We start from the raw sequence: 18,724 nt of genomic DNA, 5'->3' as shown, positions 1-18,724 counted from the left end.
TTGTCTTGTGTGTGAAGATCCACCCTATAAGGTAACTTGTGATTGCCCTTGGCTAGATGCAGAAAATAAGAGTGCATCCCCCTTCCATACAAGAGGATCTGGGACACTGGCACAAAACAGAGGAAGTTTATCTGTCCAAAGGGAAGGCAAAGAGATCTACTTGAGTACCACCCCACTGGTGAACAATGTCCAGAAACACATCCCTGTGAAGCATCCATTCGTGGGACTGAGTGAAGGACCTGCTCAGATTAGTCTGCCACATCGTTCTGATCTGAAGGAATATAAACTGCCTGATTAATCACTTGAAAATGGACAGCCAGATCCCATACCAGAGGTGCCAGCCAGCAAAGACTGTAAGATCTAGTACCCCCCTATTTGCTGATGTACCACATGACTGTGGTATTGTCTGAATACCTTGAGAGGCCCCAGAGAGAACAGAGGATGAAAGGCCTAAAGAGCCAGCATAAGAGCCTTCATCTCTGATGTTGACTTGCTCCTTCAACTGACATGGCAACCACATTCCTTGAACCCTCAGGGAGCCAAACGTTGCTCCCCATCCCACATCTGAAGAACCTGTGAACAGAACCAGAGAGGGAAGAGGAGGTTGAAAAGGGAGCCCTGGATTCAGAGACAACTGCCGAATCCATCACAGACATTCTGTCTTGAGACACGGGAGAAGAGAACAGCAAAGTCTAGAGGATGCGCATGCTGAAGCCACACCAACTTCAAAAAACACTGAAACTTCATGTGGAGTTAGGCCAGAGGAAGCACTGGAATGGTGGAAGCCATGAACCCCAGAGCTCTCAGAAACTCCCTGGCTGTAATGGAGGCCAGGGGAAGAAGAGTTTGAAAGAAATGAGAGTTAATGCCATTGGAGGAGGCAGGGATGCCAGCACTGGCAACACTGAAATCCTGCAACCCAGAAAAACATGATCCTGAGGAGGAGTCAAGGAAGACTTTTTGAAGTTTATTGTGAGCCTCAGGCTCTTAAGAAGAGAAATAGTAAAATTATGATTTTGCAAAAGAACCTCTGGAGAAGATGTGTGAATCAGCAGGTCATCCAAATAAAGAGATCTGGATCCCTTGAAGCCTGCAAAAGGCAATCACAGGAGCAAGGCATTTGGTGAATACCCTTGGGGCAGTAGAAAGGCCAAAAGGAAAAAGCACAGAACTAAAAATGCCAGGAATCAGACAAATGCAAAATTCTCCTGGAAAGAGGAATGATTGGAATACAGAGATAAGCATCCGTGAGGTCCAGAAACCAGAAAGGCCCATGGGAGCAAGAGAGGAGAGAGAGACTGAAGGGACAACATCCAAAAGCAAGGCACCTTCAGAAAAAGTATTTAGATGGGAAAGGTCTAGAATAGGTCTCAAAGTACCTTCTTTTCTGGGCACTAGAAACATTCTTGAATAAAACCCTTTCCCCCTTTGGGACAAAGGCACCTCTTGAATAGCACCCTGAGACAAGAGGCCTCGAAGAACCTCTAGGGAAAAAAGGAAGTTGTTCCCAAGGAGGCAAAGGAATGGCCATAAAAGGAGGGTGGGAAATCCAGACCATTAAGTACCCCTGGCGAATGACTGACAGAACCCAAGAATTCTGGGTGATTCAGAGCCAAACAAGAAGGGAAAGAGAAAGGCGAAGAGAAAGAGGAATGTAGCTGGGAACAGGTGTATAGCCAGACAGCACCTGGTTTGTCAGAAAAGGAAGGCTCAAGAATCCCTGCAATACAAGTGGTCACAGCAGGAGTAGTCTGTTTACTACCTTTTTACCTTTAAAAGGGGGGGGGTGAGATTGCATGCAAACAAAGGCTGGCTTAGAAGGGTAGTTTTACTGAAATTTAGGTACAGGAGAAACAAAGACATGCTTAAGAACTCCTGTAAAGCCTTCCCCTTGTCCTGAAGGGACTTAAAAATACCAGCAGCCACTTCAAACAAATGTTTATTATCCCAGAGGAGCATCCATCAACTTAGCCTTAATATCATCTAGCAAAGGTTGAAGCCTAAAGCCAAGAATACCTCAGCAGAAATTAACCAAAAGCAGCAGCCCAAAAAGAGGCATCTGCTGCATCATAACTACATTTGATAGAGTGATGAACTACCTGAGGAGGAAGTCATAAGCAAGAAAAGAGCAAGAGATTTAGTCTTAGTGTCTGGAAGATTAGAAAGAAGAGCCACGACATACCTAGAGATATGGGTCTGATAATTAATAGCCCTGTAGTCTAAAGGAGAAGTAATCTGGGTAGAATAAGCAAGGGACTCAGAATCCACCTCTTCCTCAGAAGAATTAAATACCCTACGTCTTTTAGGGGAAAGAGAGGACCACAGAGAAACAGGAACAGAAACCCCTTGAGGAGGCCTTAATGACAGCAAAGCACTAAACCCCTGAGTAAAGGCCTGCTACTCACTTTGTGGATCCCTAGGAGCAGAAGAAAAAGCAGAAGAAACGTAATTAGTTTTCCATTTCTTTAAGGGGACACCTGTCCTAGAAACCTGAGAAAGCCCAGACTCAGGACGGCAGTCCATAACTGCAGTAGGAACCTTTTCCCTACAGAGAAACTGCAGAACCCCTCGAGACCCCTTGGAAACAGTCAACTGTGGTTTCCTCTGAATGCCCAAAACGGACAGCTGCAAAGCCTCGGATGTGCCGTCCACCAGATCCTCACTGCCCTCCAACCCAGAAGCGGTAGAGGAATTTTACAAATCAACTGGGAGAGGCGCCGGGTTCGTAACAACCTTAGGAGAAACTCCTGGCAGAGGCTGACCCTCAGGGCAGGATGTTTCATCCACAGTGTCTTTAGCAAGAAGCTTAAGATGCTGGTTCTCAGGATACAATGAAAGGGAAGAAGGCCTACTATGAAGAATTTTAGGGACAAATGCCTGACAAATTGAACTAGACGTATAGCTGTGAGCAGCACTTAGGCAAAAAAATAAATAAATAAATAAATAAATAAATAAATAAATAAAGACACTTATCATGGCGGTCCTTATGGGGAAATCAGTCTCCCACACTGGCATTTACCCTTCTTGGATAACATTAACCCCAAATAGCAAAAAATACAAAAAAAAAATTTAAATAAATAAAAAAAAACACCGGGTACTTGCCTGCAACGGTGAGGACTTCAACAGAAGTAATCACCAGAAAGCCAAAAAACTACAAAAACAGACAGAGGTAACAGACCAATGGCTAAAAAAACAGCTTTCAGGCTGGCAACAAAGAAGTTCAGAGGATGGTACGCCTGAACGTCACTTTTATGCCCTGTGCTACTTGAGGATTCTGTAGGTGATGTTCAGCGTACCTTAAAGCAACAGCAGACTTTGGTAAAATGGCCAGACAGTGGGCTTCACAGCAGGTAATCCCCTTTGTAATGAATACTGCAGTGGTGAATGCAAGGACATCTAAGCTGCTACTTCTAGACAAGGCCCATGGTGGGTGTATCAAAGATTAATACCATGAGACAACCATATGGAAATGGTATGCTTTGACACAGGTTGTCTTTTTTCTTACCTTCACAAGAAATGAACTGACCAGAGGTTCTGAAAGACCGCGTTCTGTTAAAATATTAATTACTCAAATTGGCTATACACATCCACGGTATAGAGTATTCCTTCTCATTTTTTGTTTCTGGAAAGTACAGAGGGAGCTGGAGATCTTGGCTTAAAGTAAACTCTGATACCACTTTAAGAACTAATCCTTCATTTATCCTTAAAGAAATCCTATCTTTGTGGGAAATGAGACAAGGTTGATCCACCACAAGAGCTTGCAACTCAGATAACCTTTTTGCAGAGGTCAGAGAAAATCAGTTAAACTGTTTTCCAGGTTAAAAACTTTAAATTAACCTGATGAGCTCATTCAAATGGAGCAAGTATTAGCTTCTCTAACAAAGAATTAAGATCAAGGAGAAGGAAGAGCCACCTGTTTCTAGGAGGCTTCATATGCAACACCCCTTTCAAAAACATTTTAAACATGAGACTGCACTGAGAGGGGGATCCAAGGGGCAGACAAATGAACCTTTACAGTAAAAGCCTAAATCTGATCACGAAATTATTTAACTTCAGAAGATGAAGAGGTTAAGTTGCGAAAAAGAGACTGCCTTATAACTGTTCAGTTAATTTAGGAAACTGAACACTTACTTCACTACAGAAAAACTCAACACAACCACAAAATCAGCACCTACACAATCTATTCACCTCTCAAAGATTTATTTTCCTATTAAACATTCCCAACTCAAGACAATGTACCCATTTGCTGGTTCACGTCACCATTCAACATCTTCTCAATGCCCTCATTTTGTTCCACAGTAATTGTATATCCTCTCAACGTTTCCATACTGCCCATATATCTTCCATTTGTAAAAGTGGACAACTTATGCTTATTGCTCAAATCTCTTCTTTTTACAAATCGGTAGAGAAGCAAATACTGCAACAAAGAATGTTACCAACAGGTTTCCTTGAATGTTAGTAAATAAATTATCAGTCACATTAAACATGCATTTGCAACCTGAAATGTGATGCCATATGGAAAAAAGCATCTCTTGACAACACAAACGACTGTTTTCTAGACAGCCAGCAGAGGAAAAGATGCATCATGCAGGCAGAAAAAATGTAGACCTTCTAGAAAAGCCTTACATCAACATGCACACCTCACATGGCAAGTGATGTTTAAGAACCATGCACCCAAGCTGAGGGATAACAGTATACTTTGAAATGTAGGTCTCAGTTACCCATTCTATGGCATTAATACAAATTTTCCCCTCAGAAAAAATAGCTGGGGAAGAAATATTCTGTTTAACCGAGTCAAGAAATGCCATTCCAACTTTCTATGACACAGTAAAATAATTCCAACTATTCTGTACAATGAACCACCATCTCCTCCCTCTCATTAATGTTACTAAATAGAACACCCACTGCAAAATCACACAAGTACAAGTCATTAAACAGATGGAACACCTGACAACTCAAAAAGCTTGCACAAAGGGACCAGATGTGGTACTCCAATCCGCCATATGGGAAAGTACGACTAATTGATATCTACAATTAACAGATAAAAGTTTTCAAAATAATAAACTTCATGCATAACATTGAAGTATTTATAAAATTTAAACCTCATTTTTCTTACCAGTTGTTCAGCTGCGATAAGCCCTTTCAAAAACTCAACTTTCCGTGTGTATTCGTTAACAAGCTCTGGTGTGAGCTTACTAAAAAGGCAAGAAAAAAATGAGCTTTACTCAATGACTCTGCTAATGAATAATCTACCAGATCTCTTAAAAAAGATCAGATGCTTATCATATTTTAAATATGTATAAAAAAAAAACAAACAAAAACAGTAAAATCCTTGACCTTGCTTACACAGTCTTCAAAAACCAGAAATCATCGCTCTCAACTTCTTACCAAGTTCACAAGACAAAGGCAAGAAAAAGAAAAAAAAAAAAGGAGGGGGAAAAAAGTCCCAAATGAGTGAAAGTTTTATCTTAATTTTCTTGGCTAAATACATGATATGAACAGAAAAGATTTTGCATTAAATGCACTTTTTCTGAAGAACAAGTGCATCACATCTGGCATTATTTTGCAACTATAATCCTCAGAGTTGCTGGGAAAAAAATATGTCAAGGATTGCCGAGACCTCTAGAAAACATAACAAAATAAATTAGAAGTTACGTACCTACCATAACGTTCCATGTTAGTTGTCTTCTCTCGCCTTCTTTCTTGCTGGATGGGTTCGGAGCCGATCCTCGGCTCAGACTCTGCACTTGCTAAGCTCGAGAGTCACTTTTACCAGCTCGAGGCAGCCCCATATCCCATGATGCAAGGCGGCGATTACCCAGATCTCGTTCGGTATCTAGAGAAAAAAACTGCCTATAATCTTTCCACAAGGGAAAGAACAACTAACCTGAGAAGGCTGTAAGGGGAACCCAGGTAATTAAGGTTCAGAGCTAACTGGTGTCCAAGGAGAACAAACTCCCAGAGAAAAAGGAAGTTCAAGGTCTGTCCAGGCTAGGGGGACAGGAGGGAGGGACGCAAGAAAGAAGGCGAGAGAAGACAACTAACATGGAACGTTATGGTAGGTACATAACTTCTAAATGTTAAGTTGTCAATCTCGCCTTCATTCTTGCTGGATGGGACCACGTCCCTAGCACCTCTATCCTGGGTGGCTCAATGGAACAGACTCTTGAGGACTGTGGAACCAAAACTTGCCCTGTCCCTGGAGGCCAAATCCAATTTGTAATGAGAAACGAAGGTATGAGGAGTGGCCCAAGTGGCTGCTGCACAAATAGTGTCTAAGGGTAGTCTAGCCTGAAAAGCTGTAGATGTGGCTAGACCTCTTGTAGAATGTGCTTTGGGTTTTGAGATCAGTTGTTTGCCCCTAAGCTGATAAATGTCAGAAATGGTGGAAGACAGCCATCTGGATAAGGTCACTTTAGAAACAGGGAGACCTTTTTTATTTTCAGCATAAGAAAGAAAAAGCTGATCAGACTTCCTAAATTGCTTCGTTCTGTCCAAGTAATATCAGAGTTGGCGATGAACATCTAGGTAATGTAATTTTTGTTCCGCCCTGTTGGAATGATTGGGAAAAAATACAGGAAGATCAATTGATTGGTTTAAATTTGTCTTAGAAGCAACCTTGGGCAAAAAGGATGGATTGGTTCTTAAGGATACTCTGTCCTTGTGGAAGACCAAGTAAGGGGGACGAACACAGAGGGCATGAAGTTCAGACACTCTCCTAGCAGAGGTAATAGCAACTAGAAAAAGTGTCTTCCAAGAAAGAAATTTTAATGAGCGTGTAGCAGCCGGTTCGAAAGGGGGAAGTATCAAGGATGCCAGCACTAAATTTAGGTCCCACTGTGGTGGAGGATCCCTAACAGGGGGTTTAAGGAGGAACACCCCTCTGAGAAAGGCTTTACAAAGTTTGTGAGACATAATGTTCTGGTCTGCAAATCCGACATGGAAATTCGAGATTGCTGCCAACTGGACTTTAACTGTGGAAGAAGAAGAACCGGATTGAAAAATTTCAGCTAGAAAGTCCAAAACTGACTGAATAGGGGCAGTAAAAGGGTCTATGTTCTTAGACTTTGCCCAAAGGGTGAAACGTTTCCATTTGCTAGAGTAAATCCTCCTGGTAGAGGACTTTAGAGAAGCTACTATGATATCTCTAACGGAGTTAGAGATCAAAGGAAGCCTGGCTAAGGAAGGAAGTGGAGCAACCAAGCGGTGAGGTTGAGGGAACGAATGGACCGGTGCAGTTGACCCGACTGGTGGGTCAGAAGATCTGGAACTGGGTCCAGATGCCAAGGCTGCACCAAGAGATGGCGATGAAGGAACGGGAACCAAATTTGTCGAGGCCAGTAAGGGGCAATGAGAATCAGCTTGGATCTCAAGACGGTAGCTTTCTGGAGTACTTGAGGTATTAACGGGAAGGGGGGAAAAGCATAAAGAAGTCCCTGGGGCCAATCCTGGGTTAGAGCGTCTCCGGGGGAATGGCCCAGAAGAGGAGAGAGAGAAGAAGTCTGGGCATTTGCTGTTTTGGGGTGTAGCAAAAAGGTCGCAACATGGGCGACCCCACTTCTGAAAAATCTCTTCCACTGTAGATTGTTTGAGAGACCACTCGTGAGGCATGAGTATAGCTCTGCTCAATCTGTCCGCTATGATGTTGGTTTTCCTGGGGATATGCGTTGCTATCAGAAACCGACGAGAGGATATCGCCCATTGCCAAAGTCTGAGAGCTTCTCGACACAAGGGATAGGACTTCGTTCCGCCCTGCTTGTTGATGTACCATACTACAGACATGTTGTCCGTGTGAACTGCAATTGTCCCTAAGGGAAGAAAGTAGTTGAGGGCTTGCAACGTTAAAAGCACTGCTCTCATCTCTAGGACATTTATGTGCAGGTGGTATTCGAATTGTTGGCACGAGCCGTGGACCATCCTGCCCTGATAATGCCCCCCCCACCCGATCAGGGAGGCATCCGACGTGACCGTGGCTACCGGGGCTGAGGGGACAAAGGGTCTGCCCTGATGGACTGGGGGGGGGGGGGGAGAAATCCACCAGGAGAGATGGCTCTTGCAGGTTTGTGTCACAAGGATCTTGTGACGCATGGGTAACTGTTGGAAAGACCATTGGGTAAACAACATCCACTGCAGGAGACGCATGTAAAAACGGGCCAGGGGAAGAAGTGTGATGGCAGCTGCCATAAGGCCTAACACCTTCAGAACCAACCTGGCTTGCACCTTTTTGCTGCAAAGGATCATCTGAACATGTTTTTGGATATCTAGAATTCTTTGGTTTGTTAGGTTTGCTGACATCAGAGTAGTGTCTAGATCTGCACCTATAAAGGTAATAGATTGGCAAGGTGATAAGGAAGACTTTTCGAAGTTGACTGAAATCCCTAACTCGCTGCAGAGATGTAGTGTGCAATCCCTGGCCTGGAGAAGTTGATACCTGGTGGTGGCTGAGAGGAGCCAGTCGTCTAGGTACGGAAACACCTGGAATCCCTGACGTCTCAGGTGAGCCGTGACCGCCGCCATGCATTTGGTGAACTCTCTGGGGGCTGTAGTGAGACCAAAGGGCAGGGCTCTGAACTGAAAATGACTGGTCCCCAGCCGAAAGCGGAGAAACCTTCTGGAGCGTCTGTGGATTTTTATGTGATAGTACGCATCTTGAAGGTCTATGGAGCACATCCAGTTGTTTTTGCCCAGAAAGGGCAAAATCGATTCAAGTGTGACCATCCGAAATCTTGTTTGTTTTTGACAGACTTGTTTAGCCTGCTGAGGTCTAATATTGGTCTCCAGTCTCCCGTCTTTTTGGGGACCAAAAAGAACCTGGAGTAGATTCCGGATTCTAACTGATCTGTAGGAACTGGCTGGATGACCCTTTTCTCTGGAAGCTTTGAAACCTCTAGCTTTGCAATTTCCCTTAGACCGGGTGGAATGTCTGGAAGGGATCCTCTTTGAGGGAAGGGGCTTTTCTCGAAAGGTATTTTGTAACCCTCGGATATGATTGTACCCATTTGTCTTGAGAGAGGGAAAGCCAGGCTTCTGGGTACAGCGATAATCTTCCCCCGACTGCCTCCAAGGGTGGGCAGTCGGGCAAAACCTCAGGGATGTTGGAAAGGCTTGTCAGAGAGAGGCTCTCTGCTGCCTTGGTTCTGCGGACCCCCTCTGCCCCTAGGGCGGCGTCTGTTATTACCCCCTCTGCCTCTGGGGGTAAACTGACCACGTGCGTCAGGCGTGACTCCCAGTGATTTTCGGAACCACATTTTCCCTCCCTTCTGACCTTTGGGGTAAGGTCTAGAAAGGGTGGAGAAACGGACTCCTACGGCAGAAAGAGTCTTGCTGTCTTGCTCACACCTGGTCAATGTGTCCTTCACCTGAGGCCCAAACAAAGTAGTGCCATCAAAGGGAGAATTTGTGAAGGACGCCTTAAAGGGGTCTGCGAAATTGCAAAGCCGCATCCAGGACTGACGTCCGAGAGCCACTCCTGTGCCTGCGGCTCTACTCGCCCCATCGGCTGCATAAGAAATGAGCCGCATGGAGGAGTTAGTTATGGAATTTAGGATTCCCAGCTGAGAGGCAATCTTCTCATGAGCCCCAGCAGCTGACGGATCCTGTACTACCTCACCCAATTCTCGGAGGATCTCTCTTTGAAGTCGGGTGAAGTGACATAAATAATTCAGCGAACGCATAGCAAAGGTCGCAGAGGAAAACATCCGCTTACCATACCTGTCCATGGTCCTAGACTCCTTGTTAGGAGGATGGACTGGTACGGAAGGATCTGCAAGTTCCTTTTTGGTGGCGGCCGCCACCACCATGGCATCAACCGGGACACCTTTCGTAAGAAACTGTTTCTCAGTAGGGGCAGTGATAAATTTAGAAGGCCTCCTGGGGACCAGTTCTACAGAATCAGGAGATGCCCACGCCTTTCGAGCTATCCCCTCCATGAGGGGGTCGAAAGGCAGAGACACCCAGGAGGTGGAGGGTCGAGATCCAAAAGCCTCCAGGTATACAGACTCATCCTCGGAGGGATTAATGGAGGGCCAGTTTCCCCTCTGTTTTAGGAGTTCTAGGATGTCTGAAAAGGAGACATCCTCAGAGGGGGATCTTGGGGACCCCTCCGACTCATCTAAGTCGGTATCTGATGTCGTAGACTCAGGGGAGTCCAAGTGCTTCCTCTTGCATGTCCTCTTACGCGGGGGCTCTCCTGAAGGATCAGGAGAAACCTCGGAAGAGGAAGTTCTTCCCAATGGAGAAACCTGGGGCGATGGATCTCTGGGTCCGGGAGCAAGAGAGTGGGAAGAGACATCTACAGGCACCGTAGAGGGAGGAGCTAAAGGAACAGACTTCTGACTAAGCTCGGGGGCTAGCACACTCATCACCTCGAAGGCTCCCCTCCCAGGGAGGGCCAAGAGACCCCGCTCCGAAGAAACAGGGACTCCCAGCCCCACCGAAAAGGAAGGCTCCGAAGCAGATGTCGGCGCCGAGCTCACAAAGGCCGAAGCTCCGAGAGGGAGAACGGGGTCGGACAAGGGTCCGATGCCACTCGCCCCCTTGGAACCTACCAGGGGGGCCCGACGACCGGATCCCTCCAAGGAAGGTCTCAAGGAGGAGATAGGAGTCGAAGACGACAGAGCCGAAAGGGGTGGTATCGGCTCCAAAGCCGCAACAGTCACGGTACCAATAATCTCCGGCTTAGAGCTCTGTAGGAGAGTCGAAGGAGGAATTTCAGGAGGGTGTGGAATAGCGGTCGTCTGCTGAGACGGGCTATGGAGCATCTGGGCTAGTGCCTGTGATTTTAGTAGTCTACTCACCACTCTCTCCAAGTCATGGTCTGAGAGCCTGGAAGACCTTGAAGATCGGCTCCACTCTGAAAGTAAGGGGGAGGCCGGAGCAGAGTGGATAGATTCCAGTGAAGGAGATCTAGACCTCTTTCTCGACGGAGCCATCGGAGCCGAAGAACCTTCGGTTCCAGATGGAGCAGACAGCTTGTCAGCTCCGAGCTGAGATAGAGATGTTTTGGCTCCAGCCGGAGCCGAAACATGCTTCGAAGCTAGGGTGTCGGCTCCAGCCGGAGCAGACACCGGTGCCAAAGCGAGAGTATCGGTGCAGATCGGCGCCAGTACTGAACTTTCCAAAAAGGAAGGATCGGCTCCAGACGGAGCCGATATCGACTCTGGAGGAGTCGGAACCAAGGCCACAGACTTGGACACCGAAGTCTGGGTCTTGGATGGCTTAGGGGGCTTACCGGAGCCGACCTTAGCCGGGGAGCTCTCAGGCTTGAGAAGACCCCTTAGGATCAATTTATTTCTACGTTCCTGCAGGACTCTCTGGCTGAAAGAGTGCAAATAGCACAGGAGTCCTGCAGGTGTAGGGGTCCCAGGCAATAAATACAAGAAGTGTGACCGTCTGTCAGAGACATCTTCTGACAGCACGAGTCACACTTCTTGAAACCTGAGACCCTAGTATAGACATGACTGATTCCTAACACACTCAAACACCAATCAGTCCAAAGAAATTTAACACTGACTAAATAAAAACTAAGTATAGTGAAAAACAACACCACACACACACTAAACAAATCCTGACAGGAGCTGTGTGGGAGGGTAAGGCCTAAGGCCTGAAAACACAGGAAAAATATGGATAAGGGAACGGGGAGGTAACGGGAATGGAGCTAAGTGAATAGGGTAAACTATAAATAGTAAAAATTTAGGGTAGTGGGATATCTAAAAGTCTCAAAAGAGTAATGAAAAATCACTTACCAGGAGCTGGTAAAAAAGATGACCTCATTAGCGAAGGGCAAACGAGATCTGGGTAATCACCGCCTTGCATCATGGGATATGGGGCTGCCTCGAGCTGGTAAAAGTGACTCTCGAGCCTAGCAAGTGCCAAGTCGGAGCCGAGGATCGGCTTAAAGGCGAGATTGACAACTTAACATCTGAAGTTTACAATTAATTTAATCTACACAACTTTACTTCTATTCCCAATAACTCTTGTGTCACCTTCGATTTGCTATATCCGATCTACCAGTTTAATTTCTCCAAATCTTTTGGGTTTCTAATACCATGACAGGAATGGACCCTATTCCTAAGTCAAAGTAAGATTAAAGTTCATTAAATGAGAATTGTTTCAATGGTTGAAATACCCATAGGCACATCAATTCATGACAGCTTGGCAGCAATCAAGCAGGCAAGCTAAACAGCTGAAAAAAATGAGAGAACCTGGCAAGGGTGTCCAATTGCAGTGCTACGCTAATGGCTACCTCAATCTTCTTCTTTCGGCTTTTCCCAGTTAGGGGTCGCCACAGCGGATCACCTGTCCACTCATGATTGGCAGTGGAGTTTTACAGTGTCGAGTTGCCAGCCCAGCACCCAACCTTCCACAGAAGGCACACACACACACACACACACACACACACACACACACACACACACACACAGGGCCAATTTAGAGTGTCCAGTCCACCTACTGCATGTCTTTGGGATGTGGGAGGAAACCCACGCAACCACAGGGAGGACATGCAGACTCCGCACAGAAGGCACCCCAGATGAGGATCGAACCGGAGAACCTCTTGCTGTGAGGAGAAAATGCTAACCACTGCACCACCATGGCCGCCCACTAATGGCTACCTCCATCAAGGTTTTCAAATCCTTCTATAACCTTATCAAGTCGTGTTGGGTCTCACCATGTGACTTAAGACAAAAGTACAGGAGAAACAATTCAACATATTTTGCAAACCCCAAAAATGTATTTTTTTTTTTTTTTACGAAAAATGGCAGAAACCTTAAGGATACATGAAAATACAAATTATAAAAGAAAACTTTAAGAAAGAAGAAACTAAAACAAACTTGGCATCTGTACTTCAAAGGCGAACAGTACTGTGCAGCAGTTACAGCCAACAGTGACAAGGTTAGACTCATCAGCGCCCATACATAGAAATAAAATTCAACCTACTAAGAATCGCTAGCTAGACAGGAAGTGACTGTAGAACATGGGAATGTACCAGCTATGCATTAAATTATATCAGGGAAAAGATGGGTTTGTTAAAGAGTTTTCCGAGGTCAGAAACTTTGGATAAACACCCCTCACCAGTGTTGAGCTTTAGGTATTGTGCTACAGCATATACAGAGGTCAGTGGCCACCACAAAAGTGGGGCAGGAACTTTCACAAATATTAAAATATTTCACCTGCTGAAGTGTTTTACAAGGCTTTAAAGCAGTTTGCTTTGTAGTGGCTATTCTCTGGTAATACTGCCAGCAGTGTAAGTGTGGCAGCTTTTAAAGTAAAACACTCAGTATTCATGCACTTTCTCCTCTATCCCGTGCAGTGCGTGAGGCAGGTTAAAGGTCCACGCAATACAAAAAAGTTATCAGGATTCTCTACAAAGCTCTCAAAGAGAATTTCTCGACAACCATGGCATGTCTTGAATAAACAACAAGCCAGCTACAATCAATGAATTGACCATAATCCTCTTTATGCTCCAAAGTTTTCCATCACTTGCTTTGCAATGGCATTACACCTGGTTTTAATACCACTCTTCAGATAAGAAGAATGTTTTACATTGTGTACTAAGACTGGAAAAAAAAAAAAAAAAAAAAAACGTACAACTCCTCAACAATTTTTTCAGGAAACGTTTCTGCCAACACTTGTATTTTGCAAAATAAAACGCAGTGAAATGTTATCCATTCACTTATTCCTGCTGCAATTCCAGTTTACTCCTTTACTCTAAAACTTCATCTCATACTCAACTGTATATATTAATGCTGTCAGCCCCAGGCAACAAAGTTCATGTTTAACAAAACTCATACCCCCAGTAAAAAAAAGACTGCAAGCCAATGTCTACATTAATGCTTAACAGCTTACCTTGAATGTTTCTTTACTGTAGCCAACATAGTCTCCAGAGCATCCACGTACTAAAAATAAAATAAAATGTTAATCGATCATGGTCATTTCTTTATTACTTTGGAAAAAAGTCACAAGCAATTAACATTTCTTTAGAAAGTACATTTCCTAGAGGTGTCAACGTATAATTAAGTTACTTAAACTGCAAAATAACATAACATTTTCTCAGATCTTTTTCTAACACACTCCAGAGAATATGGAAAAGGGATAAATAACGAATGGCAGGCTTTATTTTGGTTTTTAAGCTCTTTTGACTAGAAATATCCAGGATTGGCAAGGCCCCGAGAAGATCTTTGGCTTTCCCAGTCCAGTCCTTTTCCTCCTCTCTACAAAGCGGAGCAAAAATTAGCTTCTAAACACTTCTGGTATCCTGTTCAGTTTCCCGTCTGTGGATCCCTGATCTTTGCCTCAAAATGTTGTACCTTCGGCACCTTTGTTCTAGCATTTTTTTTTTTATACTGGCCTTAAAATATTCCGGTTTTGAAATCGAATGTTAACAGCAGTCTCATATATTCAACCCTTCCTTAAATTGAGGAAATTGAAGGCTTGAATAATACATTCATACACGCATTTTTTTTTTCATACTGTATAAAGTTTATATATATATATATATATATATATATATATATATATATATATATATATATATATATATATGTTTTATCTTATATTTTTTATTTTATCATATTATTTATATTTGCATTAGCCAGCTTCTCTGTAGTTTAACCTTTCCATAATAGGTTTCATATAAGATGATAGTTATGCGAGATATTCTAATGGATTTTTTACATACATATTTTGTTTACTGTTGCTGCTATGGATATTTTACATGTTTTTTATATTATGTTTTCACATTTCTTTAAAATAGTGAATTTATGTCACATCTTATATGGATTTAGGGAACTATTCTTCTATAGATGTACGTTCATCTAGTTTTAATGTTTTAGATTGATGGATGTAGATATGTTTATAGGTCTGAGGAAGCCGTATGGTGAAAGCGCTAACCTGCTCATGAGTTTTATACATTAAATTTTTGATCCTTATAAATTAGTCGCTGCATTTATTTCTTTGAAGTACAACTATTGGCGCCTTGGGACTATTGAAGTATTGAGGACGTTTTGGTGATTTTTTGGAATACCTACTGTGCTTTGCTCTTACCACTTGTGTGTTATTATTTGAATTGTTAACTATACCCGATTTCTGTTTCCAAGGAACTTATCTCTGTAAAATTTTCCGTGGAAATTTCTTGTACGTCATGCTACTGGAGCTTCTCCCCAGGCCTCTGCTGAAAATGGATGCGTGTCCAGTCGGACTTTCCCAGTTACAAATGTAAAATAAATTTATGCAAGGGTGTACAAGAATATACAGTAAATCTAACGGTCTTGGCGCCTTCTACTGGACAAAGTTGAACATTTTCTAAAAAGGAATAAAGGAAATCCCAAAAGTTCATGTAAATAGGGACTAAATCATAAAAGTGAAAAAGAGGCAAAAATGAATATACCATTATACCTTAAATTAGAGCTTTGCAGCTCTTAAATGTTAATAAGGGTAGGATGGAAATATACCCATTAAGGCCAGTCTGTTTTCCTGCATCCAAGAATACCTGCCAGTACAAGTCAAGCGGGATACTTTCCAAGACAAAACAATTGAAACTAGCCTGAATACATAAAATTGTATGCTTATAAAGAGCATTAGTCTCGTTCTTATTTTTAATGTCTTATACATGCTCATATATACGTTCCTTTAATTTGTTCTCAGTTTTACCTACGTAAAATGAGGCACATTGGCTACAAGTTACCAAATAAACCACTATTATAATACTTAGCTACACAATGTTCTGCCCCGGCTTGTCAGTACAATACTTTACTTGTTAGCCACATACTGACATTGCTGGCACCCCACCTACATTTGAATGTCCCTTTACGTCTATTACTGGGAATCTTGCTGTCAGCTCTATTAGCTTAAAACAAGTTAAAGTTTTTACCCTTTTTATATACAAATTTAAGGGGGCCTTTGTCAGAGAATTGCAAATCCGTAAATCCCATGAATCTTTCCCATTCACTTTTCACAATATTATTGAGACCTAAAATATTTACGTTGAATTCAATAATAAAAGGCTCTGCTAGCATTATAATTTGCTAAGTTCACTGTATTATGCTGCGTCACACTAATTGTCATCCCCCAGAACAGGGCCAAATTTCTTCCTTTCTACTTGCTGCCACTTCACATTTGGTATTATAAATTAAATCTTCTGGGTATCCCCTTTCTAGGAAAAGCCGATGTAGAAATTCACATTCCTCTATAAAATCATCATCACAAGAAGTCATTCTAGAAGCACAGATAAACTGGTCCTTAACTATGTTCTTTTTCTGGAACTGGGGATGTGCACTTGAATAGTGCAAGTAAGAATTAGAATACATATTTTTTCTATAAACCTTAGACTTAACACGACCATTCACTGTCTTTTCAAGAGCAACATCCAAAAAATGTACAGAAACTCTAAAAAAGTCAGCTGTAGTGTCTAGGTATTTTAAAAATTCAGCTAACTTAGCCTCCGTCCCAGTCCAACATATACAGATGTCATCCAAAAATCTAACGTATTTGATCCAACAATGCTTATATTCAGATTGTAAAATAAAAGCTTTTTCCCAAACAAGTCAAGACAATATTCGCGTAGATGGGGGCACAATTCGCCCCCATCACAATGCCTTTTATTGGATGAAAAAATTCCCCACTGAAATACAAGAAATTACTGTTAAGAACTAAATCCATAAGCTCCAATATAATATGTAGATCACGGTTGGAAATCCGGACATCATCCGTCAAAAACAATACCAACCATTCCAAACCTTTAGAATAAGGTATTATGGAAAATAGGTCTTTTGTGTCAATGGTGACAAAGAGGACCTGTTCATAGTCCCAATCCAAGTCAATTTTCCACAAAACCACCCATGAATCCTTTAATATCTGCTTATTATTCTGTCCATGAGACTTAAGCTTAATATCCAAGTATTTTGCTAAAGGGGCAGTCTTGGATCCCTCTGCAGAAACAATAGGCCTCAGTGAGGGGTCCTGAGGATCCTTACGTACTTTCCGGATTCCAAAAATATTTGGAATCCTGGGTCTATCATTACTCAAATACTGGTATGTCTCATTACTTATCAGACCTTACATAAGAAAGTCAAAGGAACAAGTCAATCTTTTGGTGCACGATATTGATTTCATTTTTTGAAACTCGTCTATATATATATATCAATATCGCCCAGAAGGTTCAACATTTTGCCCTCATAAATAACAGAGCTCATAACAACAGCTCCTTGCCTTTATCCAGGTTCATGATCCGTATAGTATCATCGGCCCTACATTGTTTTAATAGGGTCCATTCATCCTTACTTAAACTGAAAACCTTCCTATTAGATTCCAGAGTGGAAATTTTCCTAAATTCGTTCTCAATTGATGCTTAAAAATTTCTCAGTTGGGGATGGATGGGGGGATTAAATACACTTTCCCTCTTAGGCTCTTGTCCCTGAAGGGTATGTGTACTGCCTTGCATCAAAATGTCCAAATTCATTTTACATAAGAAAAGCTTAAAACCCATTGTGCACTTAAGACAAATCATCTTTGGTGTGGGGAACAACTTTAAAACCTTTTGACAGCAAGCTAAAATGCACAGGGGAAAGTACATGTTCAGAATAATTATATATGTTAAAGTTCCTCAAACTGTGTTTAGTTCCATCAGTTACAATATCATAAACTGAAAAATCGTCAGTACTTCTAAATACCTCAGCATGGTTCAATATCTCATGTTTACAATAAAAGATAAAAAACACACCCACACTACACTTCCAGTCTTACTCAATTAGGAAACCTTCATGAATAAAAAGGTGCATTCCCCTCTGTCAAAAACATTACCCATATGTATCCCTTAACTCAGGACTGTTTCACATATCTATTAAAGTCCTTAGTCTCTTTTAGCAGTTGGGCTTCTCAGCTCCACTGATACAGTGCACTAGGTTGCAGTACTGCAGTATCCACTCAAAGAATCCCTTGTCACCTTATTTTCCTTAGTATGCCCTTTAATTCTACTTTTATTTAGGTGGAGATTAGAGATTAGCTAGCATAACTTTGTCCATTCAACAGCATTTTAGCAGAATGCATCTGTTCTTTGGATCAATCTTTATTTTTACATTGGGATTCTTGTCCATCAGAATTACTACACACTTTTTCTTCTCCTCTTCATAATGTGCATTAAAGTCTTCACTTCCACTTCCTTTTTATAATTTGTTTTGTACTCAAACTGAGTTTCTTGTAGCAATCCTACCGCAGCCTCACTTTTGGCAATATAAGCCAACACCCTGGATTGCTTTTCTCTTTACTAACCACATCAGACCATTTACAATGCAGGATACTATTAAAGATTAACGGTTACCATTGTTCAGGTGTATAAATCCACCCCCCTTATAAAACCACTCTAGACTTCAGATATTTTCCTTTCATTTTGTATCCATGTAGAACATGAGGATGTAGCGCCAATAACTCTCCCATCTCCTCTCTAGAATTGTGGCAGCACCCTCTCCTCCCTTTTGTATTTTCCCTTTCCATACCCCCTCCCCTTACAAATCCTTTTATGGAAACTCCAACTACCATGGCTCCTATATTTATTACGTCCTTTCCAAAAGAAGCATCATCTTTTTGGCAGCTATAGGGTTCCTGTCTTCTCTGCCCACCCACCACAAAACACTCCAAGGTCTTTCCTAGGGGAAAGTGATAGTATATTGAAATTTCTCAGCCAAAATACACAACTAAATGCCTTAGTGAAATCTGGCCTTTATTAGTAAAC

The 18,724-nt window shown here is 42.6% G+C and overlaps 1 protein-coding gene across 1 annotated transcript in view; it reads right to left on the bottom strand.

Annotated features, from left to right (window-relative positions):
- Window positions 1-18,724, bottom strand: part of USE1 (unconventional SNARE in the ER 1) — a 393,299-nt gene that overhangs the window by 350,638 nt on the left and 23,937 nt on the right. Inside the window, exons 2-3 of the mRNA XM_044090746.1 lie at window positions 13,846-13,895; window positions 5,117-5,195 (exon numbers count right to left, since the gene is read on the bottom strand). Coding sequence (XP_043946681.1) covers window positions 5,117-5,195; window positions 13,846-13,895 — 129 coding nt within the window. The remainder of the gene's footprint in view (window positions 1-5,116; window positions 5,196-13,845; window positions 13,896-18,724) is intronic.

This window comes from Protopterus annectens, chromosome 13.part0, assembly GCF_019279795.1.
Source record: "Protopterus annectens isolate FY-2018-M chromosome 13.part0, PAN1.0, whole genome shotgun sequence".
NCBI classification, from domain to species: domain Eukaryota; kingdom Metazoa; phylum Chordata; order Ceratodontiformes; family Protopteridae; genus Protopterus; species Protopterus annectens.
This window is presented reverse-complemented; position numbering and strand designations above follow the sequence as displayed.